This window comes from Talpa europaea, assembly GCF_964194135.1.
Source record: "Talpa europaea genome assembly, chromosome: 15".
Lineage (NCBI taxonomy): Eukaryota > Metazoa > Chordata > Mammalia > Eulipotyphla > Talpidae > Talpa > Talpa europaea.
Genome location: NC_140083.1, coordinates 3,773,365 through 3,794,230, shown reverse-complemented (window position 1 = coordinate 3,794,230; position 20,866 = coordinate 3,773,365). Strand labels below are relative to the sequence as shown.

The window sequence follows — 20,866 nt, the reverse complement described above, 5'->3', positions numbered from 1 at the left end:
GGTTTTTATACCCAACCTGGCTGCTTAACTCCACCCTCAGGTCCCAGCCACCCTCCCTTTGGTGGTGATGGGATTTGTCTTTCCCAATGTCTTGATGGCTTTAGTCTGGACTGGGAGTGGAGTCCACAAAGCCTGTATGGGATTAGCTCAGGACATCATTTCCCCCTAACATCTCCAGAATAAGCAAGAAACATGTTTAGGAACATCCTCTGAGCAATTTCTCTCAGAAGAGGTAACGTTTCAAAATACTCCCAGGACTTTTTATATCTGAAAGTCCTTGATGGAGACCAGGAATATGTGAAACCATTGGGGGAAGGGTGCTTTGTTGCAAGCAGTTAATCTGATAAACAGAGGTCTTGCTAAGCAAAAGTTGAATCATCTACCCTGCGAGCGCATCTGTTACCGGATCCTATTTCGGGTTTGGGCGCAATGAACAATGTGAACCAACGCATGTGGCATTTTGACAAAGCTGCTTTGCCATGTTTCTGATGTTGATTTACTAGGATTTGTTGGAAATGTTGTGGTAATTATAGCAAGAGTTATTTTCTTGCTCTAAAAGTCGAAATAAAGAAAATAACCGTCCAGTGCACAGAAGTTGCTCCTCAGTTACAATAGTTAAACTGCAAAAGTTGTCCCTCTCCATGGGAGGAGGTGAATAAATGTGCATTTAGTCAATATTGGTGACTGAGGCCACAGCTATCATTTTGAGCTGGAATCATCCTTTGCTTGTGACTTTTTGAATTTGTTAAGACTTTGTATAAAACCTCATCAATCAAGGTTTAGGACTACATACTGGATTACACATGCCAAGATTTTTTGAAAAAGATGTTCATTAAGCTTGTTTGCTCCTGTGGGATAACTTTAGCATCCTCTTTCACATAAGATATATACTGACTTTTTGAATGAATGAGTGATCTCAGAGCTTCAAAAATTCAGTAAGTTAGGTCAGGGTTCTGGACATACTAGATGTTACACCAAGTTGATTCTGTGTTCAGATAAGTATGGGAAATGCTGCACTTTATAGTTATGATAGACTAATTCCAAGTCTCTGAGAGAGAAAAATATATTTGGCAGTAATATGCAGAATGTATTTGGCCATGGATCACTTTTTCTGCAGTGAGTCTTGTACTGATATCCTTTGGAGCACATGTTGGGAAAAGTTGGGCTACAACCTAAAGTTTGTAGGGAGGGATGATAAGAAAACCAAGTTGGGAAGAAAAGCAAGTGGCTGGCTCATGGAGAACCTTTTATTACTTTAAAATGTAATGATAGTTACTTGAGTAAGATAAAATCTGAATGTAAATACCCGTTAAGTGTGGGACAGTGGGATGGAGAGTATGTCACAGCATTCTTACATTTTCATAGACTCCAGTGTTTGCTTTTGTTTTCAGAAAATTGGGTTTTTCAACTTTGACTCGTCCTACATATATGACAGATAAACTACTAATACCACCTTTTATATAAGTAGCATTCAAAACATTTTATGCTTTTGTGATTTTATTTTCTGAAAATAAACTTTAAATTCTAATTGTCCCCCGTTCCTCCTTTAGAGTAAATTACCTTTCCTCCCCACCTTCTTCCCATGAAGGATCCCTACTAAGGATCAAATAACAAAATAAAAGTTTGTGCTTTACTACAGTGGTCTTTTAAAAATAGATAGTGTTGGTTTTTTTTTTTTTTTCCAGCTTTCCAAACCAGAAAAACGGTGCTAAATATCATTGAGCTTTATTCTGCCAAAAGTTATTAGGCTTTAATGCTGCTAGATTATTTGCTCCCATCTTTAAGTCACTTGAAAATTTATAGCAATGACATTTAAGAGATAAAAGACTGAAAGAATATGATTAGTAGATTTTTTGCTGAAAAAACTCAATGACAGGAAACATGTAGGATGCAAGGCATGCTTTCTGGCCTTTATTATAATACCATCGGAATTTTTTTTTATTTAGTAAATCCAGCATCTCCAATGTAGCACATCCAAGATTTAATTCCTGCAATTCTCAGATAAGAGCACCTCCCTTCCTCTTGTTGCTCAGCTCATATTCCTTGTTACCTTTGACTCCTCCCCCAGGCCCCAACCAATCCAACATCCCGTCTTTCAGAAAATTGTTTGGTCCTACTTTTAGAATACTCAAGAATTCCATCAGTCATTACCACCGTGGACCAAGCTACTGTAGTCTCTTGCTTAGATATGAAATGAATTCATTCAATTCATTGAATCTGTTTTCAATGACATCAGCCAGAGTGGTCCTGCTTAAATATGTCAGTCATGTCACTTGCTAAAAAAAACTCCAGGGACTTCCTGTCCTACATATAGCAGTTTATGCTGTGATGTCACAGTCTGCACAGTCTGACCTCCTATTATCTTCATCTATTTGGTCTCAACCAATCACAGTGATCCATGTTTATCAAATGCCTATTACCCAACCTGCCTTAGGGCTGTTGCACTTGCTGCCCCTCCTGCCTGGGCTTCTCTTTCACCAACTGTGCACAGGGCTGACTCCCTTACTTCCTTTGGGTCTTTACTCAGATGTAGCCATCACTTTTCCTAGCTACATTTGCTAAAATTTCAGCACTCATATTTCAAAATTTCTATTCCGCTTCCCCTGCCTGATTTTTTTCCCCTGAGCACCTATGACTAATATTGTATTTTATTATTTGTTTACTGTCTGTCTCTCACTTTGTAAGCTCTATAAGAGCCATGATTTTTGCTGTTTATTCATTACTGTACCCAGGTATCTGGAACAGTGTCTGACAGATAGTAGTTACTCAATAAATATTGTTGAATGAAATAATAAAAATAATAAGTTGAAAAGAAATTAAACCAATTTCATTTAAAAGAAGCATATGTGGGTAAACAGTTAAGACCACTTGCTTAACAGCTGATGTATTTGTAACATCTTTTTATAGTTCCTATGTTCACTCAAAAAGAAAATAGGGGGCCTCCCTGGTGGCACAAGGGGTTAAGCACTGCACTATGAAGCAATCCGCAGCCTCTGCAGCAAGAGTTCGATCCACAGCCGGCAAGGGAGATACCCACATGGTGAGGCAGACCTCTCCTATCTCACCTGCTGCTCCCCTCAGCAGTGTATTTCAGTCAGACTGCCTGTTCTGTTCCCCACTCTGTCTCTGGTGGATCCTCTCACCCCCACATCTCTGGCCTGTGCCCCAGCTCTTGTATGCATAAATAAATAAATATTTTTTTAAAAAAAAGAAAATAGGACTTTTCCTATCTGGACTGATTCACTGATGGCCTAGCACATATGATATAGCCAGGCTGCTGAGAGGAATCCAGGGTTAAATCTGACTTTTTTTTTTTTAATTGTGCCACATGCATATAACATAAAGTTTATGTGTTAATCATTTTTAAATAGCAATTGTGAAACAGTTGTCCAGAACTTTTTCATCTTGTAAGGCTGAACCTATACCCCTTAATTCCCTTTTCCCCTCTACCCCCAGGCCCTGTTAATCATGATACTACTTTCTGTTTCTTTGAATACTTTAGATACATTGTGTACCTAGAATCATAGAGTATCGCTCATTTTATGTCTGGCTTATTACACACAGCATGTCTCAAGGTTCGTCCATTCTGTGGCATTAACAGGAATTCCTTTTTAAGGCTAAATTATTTATATATATATATATATATATATATATATATACACACACACACACACATACATGTGCCTTTATGTATAACTATTTTGTTTATTCATGTGTTTATAGATATTTGGGTTGATTCTATCTTTTGACTTCTGTGAATGCATGCAGCTATGAGTGTGGGTATGCACCTATAAGTTTGGCTGTTTTTAATATAAAATACACTTTTAATATATTGTGTCTTCAAGTTATATGGCAAATGCCTCTTTTGGAAAAAAGTCATCTCATGAATAATTATATAATCTGATTCTGTGTATATTAATGCGTTTTTATCTCCCAGTATACATATTTCAGAAATTTGTTAAGAGTAGTTTTAGTTAGATAAAAGGAATGATATAGATCACAAACTCTACTAAAGAAAAATTCTATAATATAAAAACTTTTAGCTCAGAAGAAACAAAGTTAAAAAGTCTGTTTTCATCATAGCCACCACGAACTCATTTTTTTCTGACATACGTATTCCAAACAGCCAGTCAGCAAATGTACAATCCTGCTAAAAATGTTAAAAACATAATCTTAGTATAGTATTAAACAAATGTTATCTATAAAACCCTGTGATTAACCAAAACACACCAAGAGTCGTGTTCAAATGTTATATAATGTGTCTAGAGAGTCAATTTAACGATTCCTTTTGTTTGACGACTTCTTGTGTACCTCTTTATGCTTTTTTTTTTTCCTCTTACCACCTTCTTTGAATCCTGCGGGGAAAATAAAGGGATTCCAGTTGCTGGTGACCAAAGGTATACCTTGCACACCATTGTCCGCAAAAGGGCATTGAGATACATGTTTGGGGCTACAGCAGTGTGGTGGGTAAGTGTTGAATGACTGTCGTCTCCAGCTGCATTCTTCTGCAAAGCCCTCTTCATCCACCATGCCATTTATAAGGAAGGACTTCAACTCGCCATCATCTTCAACTTCTTCTATCTCCTGATCATTTTCAATGTTGGCATTTCTGCCATTAATAATTTTACCTGAAGTTGTAACTTCAGATAAAGATACATAATCATCCATCCCACTAAATGATGGGGAACAGAATGAATGAAGGCCTTCATGGCCTGCGGAACTATATGGTGTATATCCCATATCATATGAAGAAAATCTCTCAAAAACTGGATATTCACTGGAGGTAGAGAAAAAGGATCTTGTGCTGCTGTTTCTGCTTCCATATGAGCTTCTTATGCTATTTAAAAGTTCCTCAAGAGAGTCTTCAAAGAAATGAAATGAAAATGGATCCCTTTCACCAAAAATTTCTTTGAAGATAGCATCTCGCTTACGAAATGTGAAGCCATACTCAAAAGAATCATCAGAATGACTTTCACCGCCACCATTTAATCCTTCTTTGCCATATTTATCATAAATGTCCCGTTTTTCATCATTTGATAATACCTCATATGCCTCTACTACTTCTTTGAATTTTTTCTCAGCTTCTTCTTTATTTTCTGGATTTTTATCAGGATGCCATTTAAGTGCCACTTTATGATAAGCCTTTTTAATGTCTTCAGGTGAAGCATATCTCTGCACTCCTAAAACTTCATAATAATCCAACATGTTTAACTGATTGTTGTAAAGGAGTATGCTGGGTAATAAGAACTGTGGTTTCCTCTCAGCTCAGGCTGTGCCAGTGATGGATAGAAGTAGTGGCTGCACATGGGCACATTTTTACATTGAAGGCAATGTTATCACCGTGGACCACTGCTCAGAAAGGGTGAGATGCTGACTGTGTGATAAGCAGGTTACAAGCATATGTCATAGAGGGCTGCATTATGTTGTCATTCTGGGGTTGAGGTAGACAGTGGAAGTTCCAAATGGAGTTAGTCCAGAGTACTACCAGACCACCTGCACCCTCTGAATTGTTTGCCTAGTATTCCCCTGGAAGCATTGGACAATGTAGTGGGACCTGTAGTTGAAGGCCACAGCGTGCCTCTTGCTGATATGACCTCTAGGTTACAGAGCCTTAATAACGTCCCAGTTTTTCCATGTTTTCATTTGGAAAAATGAATTTATCAACTGTGAAAAAGGTATTCAAGGAGTTCATGTATTTGTTTATTCCTGTAAAGATAATTCAGTAGATGATACAAACAACTACAGCATTAAGGGTTATGATGGAAAGCACTGGGTATTAAGCAAACATGAGAGACACTTGACTTAGACTTGCTGTGTCAGGGAAGGCTTCCTGGAGGAAGTAGCTTAATATACAGGCTTTCCCCATGTAGCAGTGAGTCATTTGAGATGATGATATCTCTGTCCACCTAACATTTACTACCTTAAAAGACATAGATGAAGATTTTGAAAATTTGCATTTTTATATTCAGTGTGTAATTATTGACTGCCTACTTTGTGCAATGCACAGTTTTAGCCACAGATGATAACAATATTAAAAAAAATACCTATTTTCATGGTTATCATGTTATAATGGAGTACAAATAAATAAGAAGGCAAATAATTTGAGATAATATGATATGTGCTCCCCCCGCCCTCCCAGCTCTGTGCTGGTGGCAGAGAGCTGCCTTGCTTAGTTTTAGAAGACCTCAGAGTTGATGCTACAGAGCTGAAACCCAGGTGACAGTCAGCTGTGAGATCATCCAAAGTAGTAACTGCTCGCCATGTTGGTGGACATTTTGGTTGCTGCCAGTTTCAAATAATTACTAATAAAGCTAGTGTTTCTATATGGAAAGCCATCTGATTTTATGTGTTTAGTGGACCAGTGGCTGAAACAGGGAATTCATTGTGGGCAAGCAAAATCAGAAAACCCAGTAGAAGCAAGCTAGACCAAAGTTGATTCTCTTTTGGGATAATTTAAATTATTAATAGACTAGACCTGAGTTAAAAAAAAAAAAATGTTTTCTGTTTCTAATTCATTGTCCCAGGAATTCCTAAAATGATATGTTTTTTCCTCTGTGGTATTGTTTCCATTGCATTATAATTGAAATTTATAATTTCAATTAAAGTTTTATATTTCTAGACAAGTCTTTCCACACCATTTGCCTGCTTTGAATATTTTTGCTTTGTGTTTATTTTGATACACCAGTTGGCTAGAGGTATTGTGACACTATTAAACTCAATTAATTTCAGTTCTCTAATACATGCGCTTATATGTTTGTGTGTGTGGTACACATGATTATATTCACTTGCCATTCAGAATAATCTTGATAACATTGAACATCATTTAAGAACCCTCTTTGAATCAGACTCTACCGATTAGTGACCCTCATGCAGTTTCTCTTAATTCTCACAGCATTCCAGCAAAGTGAATATTTTTTGCGTAAATGAAATCTGAATTTCTGAAAGATCATTTGTCTAGGGCCACCTTGTTTGTTAATAAAAAATTGATTTTTTTTTCCTAATAAAGCCTTGTGTTTTAGAGGATGGAAGATAGGCAATATACAAGCAAAACATTTAAAAAAAAATGTAATAAGCGAAAATATAACCTGAAAGGGACATAGGGAGTCCCAAGGTGAGAGCAGGATTGTAAACAGGAGAGTCTAGGATGCCTTGTGATAAAGCTCTTGAGTGGGTCAGTCGCTGCAGACATCTCCTGAGATGGAAACTTCCATTTACCACAGATGCCTTGGCCCAGACAAATCCTTAGAGGTAGCATTATGATCCACAAAATTGACATTTTTAAAAAAGATTTATTTATTTATGCATACAAGAGCTGGGGTACAGGCCAGAGGTGAGGAGGGGTGAGAGGATTCACCATAGACAGAGTGGGGAACAGAACAGGCCGACTGACTGAAATACACTGCTGAGGGGAGCAGCGGGCGAGGCAGGAGAGGTCTGTTGCGCCATGCGATTGCTCACTGGCCTGCGGGGGATTGAACTTGGTGTTGCAGAGGCTGCAAACAGCTTCATAGGTTGCATCTTACCCTCTTGTGCCACCAGGGAGGCCCCAAAATTCACATTTATACTTGAGTCTGTTTGATTCCAAATTCTGTGCTTTCCACTCTATCACATTTCTTGAACCAGGTCTGAAGTGTTCAGGCTGTAGACATTCCACAAACATTTACTGAGAACGTATGATACAAAGAGACATTAGAAAATTAATTCTTCTCTCAAGAAATTCATATGGGGGCCTCCCTGGTGGGGCAAGGGGTTAAGCACCACACTATGAAGCATTCCGCAGCCTCTTCAGCACAAGTTTGATCCCCAGCCAGCCAGAGAGAAACCCACATGGCATAGCAGAGTTCTCCTGTCTCACCCGCTGCACCCCACAGCAGTGTATTTCAGTCAGTCTGCCTGTTCTGCTCCCCGTTTTGTGTCTGGTGAATCCTCTCATCCCCCCTGCATATTTGGCCAGTACCCCAGCTCTTGTATGTATAAATAAATAAATCTTAAAAGAAAAAAAGAAATTCCTATGATTGGGGAAAATAATACATTGATAAACTAATTTCATTAAAGTGTAAAAGCATAACAAGGATTTGTTTCTATAATAACTCCCATCCCTTGACCCCGACCCCTTAAGCTGCTACACTGCCTTCTCTGAGCCCTTCACAGTAAAACTTACCAAATTGGGGCCTCCCTGGTGGCGCAAGGAGTGAAGACACAGTACTATGAAGCTATCCGCAGCCACTGCAGCACGAGTTCGATCCCCAGCCAGGGAGGTGACCCATATGGAGCAGCAGACCTCTCCTGTCTCACCCGCTGCTCCCCTCAGCAGTGTATTTCAGTCTGCTTGTACTGATCCCAACTCTGTCTCTGGTGAATCCTCTCACTGCACCCCCGTCCCTTCATCCCACACATCTGGCCTACATCACAGCTCTTATATGCATAAATAAATAAATTTAAAATTATTTTCTTATTGTCTATATTTTCTCCCGCCTATTTGTAGCATACTCCAACCTGCTTTCTGTCTTTTCCTTTTTTAAGTTTTATTACAATATAATTGGTATATAATATTGTATATGTTTAAGGTGTATAACATAGTAGTTTGATATTTGAATATAGTACAAAATGATTACCTATAAGTTAACAGCCAACTCTTGACAGTTAAGACCTTTTTTTTTGTAATGAGAACTTTAAAGATTTACTCTCGTTAACTAGAATCACCATCAGGGCATTAGGTCCCCAGAGATGATTTACCCCATCACTGAACGCTTCACCTTTGACCATCTTCAGCCATTTTGGCTTCTGTCCTCTGTACTGTCCTAAGGCTGTTTTTGTCAAGTCTCCAGTGACTTCTGTGTTGCCAAATTCTTTTACCCTGTTCATATTTAGCAACACTTTACACCCTGGAGCATGGGACTCTTTAAAAACTTTAAAACCTCTAAGTACCATGTTCTTGTTTCCTTCCTTTGTGCTGTGTTTCTCTTCATACTATGATACTGTAGTACCTCGGCTTTATCAACACCACCTCTGGGGGTATTACCTAGCTCCTGATGGCACCTTCGTTCATGCCTTCCCCTGTGTCTTTTTGACCTCTTGATTGAAAGAGCCAATAAGTATCCTAGTCTTCCCCTTTTCTATAATCATCTACCTGCTTGTTTAAGCCAAAAACCTGGGACTCATTTTAATTATTCTTCTTTTTTTCTTCATTCCCGGCATCTAATCAGAAACCAGACTCAATTGCTTTTTGGCTTTCAATATTTATCCCAAATCTAATCACCGGGGAAATAGTCAAATAGCAAATGAATCTTCCAAACATTTACAGTAGACTGGCATACTAACAATTCTATGAAAGGATAGTAGGTTTTAAAATAGAATTAGGGGGCCTCCCCTGGTGGTGTAGGCGGTTGAGTGCAGCTCTGTGAAGCTGTCTGCAGCCTCTGCAGCACCAGTTTGATCCCAGCCGGCCAGTGAGGGTCCCACATGGTGTGACAGACCTCTCCTGTCTGGCCGGCTGCTCCCCTCAGCAGTGAACTTCGATAGATCTGCCTGTTCTGCTCCTGTTTCTGTCTCTGGTGAATCTGCTCACCCTCCCACGAATCTGGCCTGTACCTCAGTTCTTGTATAAATAAATAAATCTTTTTTTAAAAAAATAGAATAGAATTAGGGCCTCCCTGGTGGCGCAAGGGGTTAAGACGCACCTATGAAGCAATCTGCAACCTCTGCAGCATGAGTTTGATCCCTGGCCGGCCAGGGAGCTACCCACATGGCGCAGCAGACCTCTCCTGTCTCACCCGCTGCTCACCTCAGCAGTGTATTTAAGTCAATCTGCCTGTTCTGTTCTCCCTTCTGTCTCTGGTGAATCCTCTCATCCCCCACACCTCTGGCCAGTACCCCAGTTCTTGTATGCATAAATAAATCTTTAAAAAAAATAGAATTAGAAAATAAAACTCATTAATTTTAAAAAAATAAAAATTTTAAAAATAAAATTAAACACAGGAGCATTGAAAGGTGGTATTTGCATCAGAAGCCAGAGGGGAGGGGTGTTTTGGCTTCCTAGATTAAGTGATGTTTGAGCTGATTTTTAAGAAGTTGGGATGTCATAGAAGCAGATCATTCTAGGCCAAGAGAACTGCATTTTTAAAGTTAAATGCTATTATAATACAGACTGATTAACTGGAGCCCTTCAAATGGTTGAGTATGGCAGCAATCATGTTTTTTGAAAATGGGCCAGAAGGGTGAGCTGGGTCCAGATCATAACAGGTCACTGACAGGTTACAGGAGTAACCAGCATCTGGAAACCTAAGAATATCCCCTCTGTGGCCACAAAACCAAGTGTCTACTAGAGCTCAACTTCTGATCCTACATAGTTTTGGGAGAAGCATGGATCAGGGTTTATCTCAGCAAGCACGCTTAGCAGCTTCTGAAAGATTCAAGGGTCAAGGTGAAGCTGACTCAGACGATCCAGAAAACCCAAACTCCCAACCATGTAAGAGAAAGATGCACCAGAGGAAATGGTTGGTAAATGGGTGTGGAAGTTAAGGATATAGAATTGGTCATGCCACAAGCAAGTGTGTCCAGGACAAAGGCGATTGGAGCCCTGAACAACAGTAAAGAGACTGTACATGCCATTATGAAATTAACAATGTAACCATCTGAAAAAGGGCAGAGGACCTTTTTTTTTTGGTGTATCAAAAGTGATTATACCTTGGCTTGAAATTTGTACTACTATCATTAATAAAGTTATGGCTTCTTGGGTGAAAACAAAACAGTTTTCCAATTCATGGCCAGTCTTGCTCCATCCAGCCACCTCAGGCAGCCTCTACCCACCCCCTTATTCTTTGAGACATCCCAGGTCATATCACGTCATCTGCAAATAGTTTCATTTATATGCAAAAAATAAGGCTCTTTAAAATTATCTATCACCACAACATAACCTGTCACGACTAGCACACCTTAAAAAAATAAACATTTCCATAATACCATCAGAGAGACAGTCACCGCCCAAGTTTCCAATTATAAGAAATAATGTGGGTGGGATTTGTTTAGCAATTTGTTGCTTGAATTGGGCCTCATCTAAGGACCGCATATTATAATTGGTTCATCTTTTAAGATTTTCCTAACTGTGGGTTCTCTTGTACCTCTTATCGCCCCTAACTGCCTTGAAAGTGACGTGTGGAAGAAACAGCTGTGTGTCCTGTAGTGTCCTCCAGTCTGGGCATTGTTGATTGCATCCTATGGTGTCATTTAGCAAGTTCTCCCGTGCACTGTATTTCTAGAAGTTGTTTGCCTCATCTTTGCTGAGATTTCAGTGTGTATAACTATCTCCCTAATGTGAATTCTATACATTCTGTAAAGACAAATGCTAGAGAATACTTGTTGAATGTTTTGTTCCTTTTCTCTCACTTTTCATTATTCTTAACTATTTTCATACTGTCTGTAACCATTTTCTGACATTTTAATCATCCAAGAAGATACAATTTTCCCCCATAATCATCTATAAACTTTTTAAAAAAGATTTATTTATTGGTGCATACAAGAACTGGGGTACAGGCCAGAGGTGTGGGGGTGGGTGGTAAAAGGATTCACCAGAGACAGAGTGGGGAACAGAACAGGCAGACTGACTGAAATGCACTGCTGAGGGGAGCAGGGGATGAGTCAGGAGAGGTCTTCTACACCATGTGGGTTGCTCCCTGGCCGGCCAGGGATTGAACTCGTGCTGCAGAGGTACGATAGCTTCATAGGTTGTGTCTTAACCCCTTGTACTACCAGGGAGGCCCATCCTCTGCAAACTTAACATGAGTTTACACTTCCTAACTTCACACATATCCCATCGTTCATATTCACAACCCCTACCAAAAATCTGTAACGTGATCCATACTTAGCAACTACATGATCCTTGTAGCAACTACATGTTCACTAAGATAATTGTATAGGAATGATTTTGTTGTTGGGTTTCAGCAAAGATCCACCAACAGGGTCCAGGGATAAGAGCAAAGATTTGGTAGTGAAATCAACCTGAGTTTGAATCCCAGTTTCCCCAGCACAATGGAGCCTTGTGCAAAAATTACTTCGGAGCCTGATTGCTTATTTGTAAAATAACAGTGATAACCTAATTTCTTAACTGCATGCGAAGCCGTCAACGATCTGATCCTCACCTTCCTAATCTTTTCATTTAGGTCGGGGACACTAACCTGACTCTCCTCCTGGGCCATGATGGGGTGTCAGCGCAACCCCTTGTGCAGTCAGGATGCCTGGCCCACCCCACGTCTCTTCCACTTAACTAAGCCCACTTCAGAGTTGGCATCACCTACAGTGCTTCTCTGTTCCCGGAGCACCCCGTGCCTGTCTGTCTTTGCAGCCCCTGCACGCAACAGAGTTCTGCACTCAGAAACCTGCATATAGGCCCGCGCTGGGTTCTCTAGCAGTGTGGTGACACTCCGTGTCTGTCTCACCTCCCCTAGACTGCGCCTTCTTGAAGACCAAAGCAAATGGGCTCATCTTGTTCTTGTGTCTTTCCCAGCATGTATTCTGTTGTGCTCAATTTTGTAGAATGGAAGCTAACGTTTATTGTGTGCTGCTTTCATGTATTGCTTTCTCGGGCTCTATCCTTCCAAGATTAAATGAGCTAGCGTGTGCATATTTCCTTATACTTAACATTCTCAGTAAAAGCATTAATTCTCTTTTTTTTTTTAATTTTTTTTTTTTATTTATAGAGGCATGTATTTATTTATTTATTTGTTTGTTTGTTTTGTTTATACAAGCACTGGGTACAGTGAGAAGCGCGGGAGGGTGAGAGAATTCACCAGAGCCAGAGCGGGGAGCAGAGCAGGCAGAAGGACCGAAGGACACTGCTGAGGGGAGCAGCGGGCGGCAGGAGAGGTCCGCGCGCCATGTGGGACCCTCCTCCGGTGGCCGGGGAACAGCCAGGGATCGAACCGGCGCCGCAGAGGTCGCAGGCAGCTTCGCAACCCAGCGCTCAACCGCTGCGCCACCGGGGAGGCCCAAGCATTAATTCTCTTTTCCTGAATTTTAGGACATAGCTTTACAAGACCTCTGCGACATATCCTCCCCAATTTTTGTTGCCTTTCTGGTGACCCCTAATCTTACTGTGTTTATAGACACCTCTGTTCTACTCTATTAGATTAAGGTCACTCGAAGACAAGATCTCGTATTTGTGTTTCTAGGGCCCAACTAGGTTCTGGCTGGCACAGAGAAGAAGGAACACAGAGATATTGAAATACTAAGTTGCATTTTTCTAAAACATCCAAGTGCTGGCAATAGGTAAATGTATATATGCTGTGACAGTTTGGCAGAGCCGTTGTCCCGTTTCATCCTCTGTTCTTCCTCCAGGATGCCCATCCTGTGCCCTGCGAAGGTACTCCCTCCAACCCGTTCCAGAGAGGAGGATCCCAAACCGCTACCTAGGCCAACCCAGCCCCTTTACACATCCACACCTCCTCAGACCAGGTAGGCTCTCTAATTATAGTAACCTTGTCTCCTTAGGTGCTTTGTCTGGAACAGTGCTATCCAGTAGAATTTTTCACAGCAATGGAAATGTTCTAGAACTGTGCTATCCAATACTGTAGCCACTAGTCACAAGGGACTGTTGTATATACTTATAATTTTGTGAGTACGTCTGAGGAACACATCCTTCTCACTGATGATTCTGAACTGTAGGGCTGGTTGTAGTTACCATCATAGGCTGGCTCTGTCAATACAGCATCAGAAGCCACATGTAGGGATTTGAGCTTAATTAAAATAAAATAGAAAATTCAGTTCCTCAGACGTACTCACAAAATTATAAGTATATACAACAGCCCCTTGTGACTAGTGGCCTGCGCCACCAGGGGAGGCCCTCAGGCCGTTTTTAAAGAAAAGTTCTATTACTTTCTCAGACATAGTTTCTAGAGTCTTATTGTAACCCTTGATTCCTTGTGAGCTGCTGTGTTAAAGACATTTTAGAAAATGTGTTTTTCTTAAAAGTGTTCAATGCTCATTTCAAAATTTAACAAACCTATTTCTCTATAGATTATGCAATATTGGGCCTCCCCGGTGGCACAGTGATTGAGCACAGCGCTGTGAAGCTGTCCGCAGCCTCTGCAGCACAGTTCGATTCCCGGCCGGCCAGGGAGAGACCCACATGGCGCAGCAGACCTCTCCTGTCTCGCTCGCTACTCCCCTCAGCAGTGTATTTCGGTCCGTCTGCCTATTCTGCTCCCCGCTCTGTCTCTGGTGAATCCTCTCACCCTCCCGCGCCTCTGACCTGTACCCCAGTGCTTGTATAAAAATAAATAAATCTTTTAAAAAAAAAGAAAAAAAAAGATTATGCAATATTACCAAATCTAATTATCACATCTTCGAGAAGTGATAACAGTGATAAAGGTGATACCAAAAAATTCATAAAGGTTTCTACCTCACTCATTAGAAAATGTGTCATCAAGTCACTGCTCCTCAAACTCAGGTCTAAGGAATTTTGTTTGGTTTAGAAAGGTAGCTAAGGGATGATATAGTGTAAATGGATAGCATCTCAAAGAGGCAGGTAGGGATAGGGTAAAATCAAATACTATGTACCAAAAAGTCAGATTTTTGGTGGAAATTGTTGCTTCTGCCATGGGAAATTAGATCAGTATTTACTATGCGAGCATATATATAATCTAAATTGCCTTTGGAAACACGTTACTCTTTCACTGTCTCCACTCAGTGAATGCTACTTTGTGTCTCTCAGTAAGGGCTTCCTTTTGCTGATTCCTCATCAGACTGGAATTCCCGCTGAGAAGAAGGCTGAGACAGGAAATGCAGCTCACCACTGAGACACACAAGAAATAAGAGTTTTTCAAAGTGGTCAGGTAAGCTTAATAGCAATCCAGTTAGTATTAATTTAAGTATTTTTCCCCATTATCAACCCACCTGTTAGCTTCAATCTGACAAGGGGGGAAAAAAGAAGAATTGATATTAAGTTTTACCAGCTTTGAAAATTATCGATTTCTTGTGGTGAGATGTTTTTATGTGGTAAGCTGCATTTTCCAGGCCTTGAAACTAGTAGTGATCTTGTTAAGATGATGACTATCTCTGCTAGACCTTTCACTATTTATTCACGTGTGTGTTAATTAGACTAAAAAAAATGAGTGTAAATGTATATTCACACATACATGTTCATATATATGCATGTGTCCGTATCAGCTATGGGGGAAAGGGATGCCTGTTCTAATTTTTACTACTGAACATTGGTTTTTGGACATTGGGGTAAGTAAAAAGGGATTAAAGTAGATGGAAATTTTGGGCCTCCCTGGTGGCAAAGGGATTAAACACTGAAACCATTGGCAGCCACTGCAGCACAAGTTCTATCCCTGGCCAGGGAGCTGACCCACATGGCACAACAGACCTCTCCTGTCTTGCCCGCTGCTCCCCTCAGCAGTGTATTTCAGTCTGCCTGTTCTGCTCCCCACTCTCTCTAATGAATCCTCTCACACACTTCCTTAGTCATTTTTTCAGAGAAATCTGTGTTTTACTCTATAAAGAAAACATTTATTAGTACTCTCTTCCCCATCCCAATTATATAGTAATGTATTATTTTATGAACTTCCTTAATATAATAAAAACAGCTTGATATTAAATAGAATTCTTTTCAAGGACGCTGCTTCAAAATCAGCAGTTAAAATCCTACTCTAGATCATTTCAGGAAATAATTAAAATACATACCTAGATTGTAGCAAATACCTGTATCTTCCCACCCATTTTTCAGTCTTCATAAAACTTTCTTCTCGGGGTTTTCTGCTTGACTATGCAAATATGGAGAACCTGGTTTTTGTTTTCTTGAGAAATCAGTCCTCAGTCTCCTTGAAGATCTTTTGTTCTTGACTGCAGAGTCTCAGGATTCATTGTGAGATTTTCTATTTGTAGAGTCCAGCTTGTGACATTTGATTGGTTAAATAAGCTCCTTAGACTAACCCCTCTATCCTTAATTGATTCCACATGATAAAATGACTTTGCTTCTTATTACTTTACAGTTTGACAAGTTGACAACCTGTCAATTCAGGTACAATTTTATCAGAAGAAATTTACACCAGATTGACTATAAGAGCCAGTTCTGTGGTCAAAGGCCTTAACAACTGCCAGGTTTTACCTGTAGGGTTAAAGTTCATGGCTTTATCAGACTTTTTTTCTCCTCCTTCAAAGGAAAGGTGTCTTTCTTTGGATAATGTTTCTTGCCTGTGGGAGTGTTCTTTTGTCACTTTGAGATTTCAAGCCTGGAAGTACTTTGTTAGCGATCACTCCACAGTGTTGTAATTACTAGGTCTGGGAAAATGTCACCGGTGTTTTAAATATTCCTCATATAGTCATGTGTATGAAATTGCATTCAGCATAAAAATGATTGCTTTGAAGTGTGTAAAAGATGGTTTTCCAATCCAAAATGCTTTGCTTTATAAAAAATTTTATCTTTTCCCAGAAGTTACCCTTAATGTATGTACATATACTCTGAACATGAGAGAAAACATGTGGTTGAATTAAGGTTATTAAACCTAAATTTTCTTCTTCCAAAAAATTTTTAAATCACAAAATATATTTCTTAGATTTAGTTTTATTACATGAACGGTAGCTGTGAAGTACTCACAAGCAAAACCCAGGAAACAGTGAAAGTAAGAGACAAAGAAAGGTTGGATAATCTAACAACCAGCTTCTGCTTTGATGAAAGAGCATTTATTTACTGCTTGCGTAAACTGGGACATTTCTAATGTTGGGTAACAGCAGCAGGATTAGCGTGAATAATTATCAGAGCAATACACAGTTAAGCTGTTCTTAAGCTCCAGTGCAAAGTTCACTGTTCCTGCCCAAGATTCTCAGCCAGCTCAGTCCAGAGAGAAATGTGACCCAAGCTCTCCAGGCCTACTTTGTCGCTTTGCCTGATTCAAATTGACCTCTAAGGCCCTCTTTTCTACCTCTTATTTTTTTTTTTACCAATCCATCAATAAAAATGTCAATTTTCCTATTATGGATAAATCTAAAAAGTTAAATAAAAAAGCCAACTAATAGTTTTATTGGTTGACTGCAAACTACAGAACTTGCTGGAGAGAGAAACTACACATAGGTAAAACAACTAGATGACTCCAATGAAAATATAAACAACTGAGCGTAAGTACCAAGAAAACTCAAAAGGTTTTTGATCCAACACTTTCTCTGCTGGGACTATCCCACAGAAATAAAAACACCTATTCATTGGGTATAAAAGTTCTAGCATAAAGTACAAAGATGTAGACTATAGCAGCAAGTAGCTAAAACAATATGAATGCCCACCAGTATGGAAATGGGTCAATATAAGTTATGATACGGGCCTCCCCGGTGGCACATTGGTTGAGCGCTGGGCTGCGAAGCTGCCCACAGCCTCTGCAGCGCCAGTTCGATCCCAGGCTGCAGGCGAGGGTTCCATATGGCATGCAGACCTCTCCTGTTGCGCCCACTGCTCCCCTCAGCAGTGTACTTCGTTAGTCTGACTGTTCTGCTCTCCGCTCTAGCGCTGGTGAATTCTCTCACCCTCCCGCTTCTGACTATACCCAGTGCTTGTATAAATAAATAAATAAATCTTTAAAAAAATAAATAAGTTATGATACATAACCCCAAGAAATATTATGGAGACTAACAATAAATTGAGGCTGTGCCAGACAACTTTGTGGGAGGGGTTTCCATGAGGTATTATGTCAGAAAAGCAAGATACAGAAAACGTTGTACAATATTCCATTTTTGTGAAACACTAGTGATTCAAAAAATCTTAAATGCAGGTATCAGTGTCTGCTTATATGCTGGTTAAGATAGACATACTAGATAGACATACTAGATCACAGACATGGGCTAGGAGCTGATGTGGGTAGGAAAAAGCAGGGTGAGGAGCCTAACAACAAAGAAAATGGGGGAAAATATTTAACTATTGAAAGTTCTATATGCTATGGATACCTTTATACATAGCTATAAGATGTGTGTATCTAAGGAAATAAAATATTTTGCTTTAAGACAAACAATTCAAAGGGACAAAAAAAAACACCCATGACCTTTTCAGTGAGAAGAGTTAAAACAAACAAGTATTGAGCCTGTGATCTCGGAGTGGAACTATGGAGGGAGAAGAAACTTCAGAAAGGAGACGCCGTGAGCGAGGGTAAAAGGCAAGAACAGGGTGTGAACAGACATAAGAAAAAATTCATTTCAGAATAGTTGGGGGAATGATAAGAAAAGCAGTTGGCCAAGTCACCAGACACCACATCGTGTGTGATTTAATTTATGTGAAAGCTCTACAACAGATAGATCCACGAAGAGAAAATAGATTAGTGATCACCAAGGGCGGGCAGGGTTGGGAGGTAATGGAGACACTGGTGAGCATGGAGTTTCTTCTTGGAGCATTGGAATTCCTACAGGGCCTCGAGCCCAAAGAGTGCCCTTTGCCTCTAGGGAGAGAATTCAACAGAGCGCACTAGGTGTGGATGAACCAGGTAGGGCTTTATTAGAGAGTCTCATGCATGAGGGAGCCAGCTAGGGAAAGCAGAATAGATGCTGGCTCTCTGCAGGAGCAGGAGGGGATATTTAAAGGCTAATTGCACAAGGTCGGGAGGAGGAGCACAGCGTCATGGCTTGTTCTGGGTTAGGCAGTGCCCGGGGATGGGCAGACAGGTTGTGTTCCAACTGTGCACATAGGCTCTTGGCCTAGTCCCTCCAGGGGACTGTGAGCTAATCATCAGTTGGGATCTGACGTTTTTTGTCCGTCACAGTGGCTCGTGGTCAGTGTTGTGGCAGAGTTGTTTAGTGAGAGCGCACCAGGCCATGATTTAGGGCACCTTTTCAACCAGCTCATCTGGCTCAGTTTCTTTTACCCAGGCTGTCTCAGAGTATCCTAAAATTGTGGGGTAATTCTGTGACTATATCAAAAGCACCAACTTGTACACTTTAAGTGGGTAAATTGTATGGTATATAAGTTATATCTCCATAAATCTGTTTAAAAAAAAAAAGATTGGGCAGATAAATTGGAGTCGCCTAGTAGAGAGTGTTAAAATCTAGTCTTACAGGCCTCCCTGGTGGTGCAGGGATTAATATCTCAGCGCTATCAAGCTATCAGCAGCCACTGCAACCTAAGTTCGATCCCCGGCATACAAGTCTGGGATGTAGGCCAGAATGCGGAGGGTGAGAGGATTCACCAGAGACAGAGTGGGGAGCAGAACAGGTGGATTGACTGAAATACACTGCTGAGGGGAGCAGCGGGTGAGGCAGGAGAGGTCTGCTATGCCCTATGGGTCAGCTCCCTGGGAGCAGGGATCGAACTCAGGTTGCAGTGGATGGAGATGGCTGAGACGTTAACCCCTGTCCCACCAGGGAGGCCCCAAGTTTGTGTCAATGGAATCATAGTATCCACCTTGATCTGTAGCTTTTTCATACAGGGGCATTTCACAGCTAGTTTCCTGGGCTTGCCTGTGGAGACTGGCTGCCACGGAGAAGAATGGTGACCCACATCAGAGAGTCATTGTAAAGATTAAATGAGTTGATCTGTGTAAATAATTAGAATAGTACCAGACACGTAAGCATTCAATAAGCATTAGTTGTTGTTTTACCATTATTACTGCTCAGTAGGTTGGTGGATAGGCACAGCTTTTATTTTGGTACTTCTATCACTTTGGGACCTAAAGTGGAAAATAGGCTTAATTTCCAGCTCAGAAGGGAAACACTCCCCCAGTCACTAGGCAAGCAATCAGGCACTCTGCTAGGTATTACTATTAAGAACTAACATAGGGCCTCCCTGGTGGCTCAAGGGGTTAAGACGCAACATCTGAAGCTGTCCGCAGCCTCTGCAGTACGAGTTCAATCCCGAGCTGGCCAGGGAGCAACCCACATGGCGCAGCAGTCTGCCTGTTCTGTTCCCCACTCTGTCTCTGGTGAATCCTCCCTCCCGCCTCCCCCCCCCCACACACACACACACACTCCTCTGGCCTGTACCGCAGCTCTTGTTTGCATAAATAAATCTTTAAAAAAAAAAAAAAGCAACACATACACTTTGTAGAGGTTCTTAATCCAAGTTTTTGGGGTTGGCTTAAGGGAATCTGAGACTTTTGAAATGGTATGTCTAGAGTTTGTATGTGTCTGCATGCAATTTAGTAAACAGCATGAATCCATAGCTCACAAAATATTCTTAGGGAGTCTTCAGTCCCCGAGAACCACATGATTTAGATTTGATTCTCATGGCAGCCCCCAGAGTTTTTGGAGGATAGAAAGATGGTCCTGACCGGCAATGAGGTTATATGTATATATGTTCAACTCACTGTTCATACAAAACAAAGAGTTAAAAGTTAATAGAAAGATGTTATTATGGCATGGGAATTCAGAAGGAGAAATTTATTCTGGCTCTTGAAATTGGGGAAAACTCTTTGGCCATAAACTCTATGATGTTCAAAACTAGAGATCATGTATCAGATATTTATCAAATGCTCATAGCTTTCCAGGTGTTATTCTAGGCACTGGGGATATAACATTGACAAACATCCACAGCTGTGTCCTCATAGTTTGCTTTTTTTTTTTAAGATTTATTTATTTATTTATACAAGCACTGGGTACAGTCAAAAGCGGAGAGTGTGAGAGAATTCACCAGAGCCAGAGCGGGGAACAGAACAGGCTGAGGGGAGCAGTGGGCGCGGCCATGTGGGACCCTCGCTAGCGGCCGGGGATCGAACCGGTGCTGCAGAGGCTGCAGGCAGCTTCGCAGCCCAGTGCTCAACTGCTGTACCACCAGGGGAGGTCTGGAGTTTGCATTCTTTTGGGAAAATCAGACACAGATAATATAACCCTTCTCCTTACCTTATACACTGATACTTCAGATTAGCTTTGATTATATGCCTACCGCATGCCTTCCACATAA

General features: G+C 40.8%; 2 protein-coding genes across 2 annotated transcripts in view; one reads left to right on the top strand and one right to left on the bottom strand.

Moving 5' to 3' along the window:
* The window catches only part of XPNPEP3 (X-prolyl aminopeptidase 3), a gene marked incomplete at both ends in the record, with an annotated part of 41,782 nt that overhangs the window by 752 nt on the left and 20,164 nt on the right, over positions 1-20,866 (top strand). The window contains one exon of the mRNA XM_084255075.1: positions 13,333-13,449. Within this exon, the coding sequence (XP_084111201.1) occupies positions 13,333-13,449 (117 nt within the window). The remainder of the gene's footprint in view (positions 1-13,332; positions 13,450-20,866) is intronic.
* Positions 4,276-5,205, bottom strand: DNAJB7 (DnaJ heat shock protein family (Hsp40) member B7; the record flags this gene model as incomplete). The annotated part of the gene is made up of 1 exon (XM_084255076.1): positions 4,276-5,205. One exon carries the CDS (start codon positions 5,203-5,205, stop codon positions 4,276-4,278), a length of 930 nt encoding a protein of 309 aa, XP_084111202.1.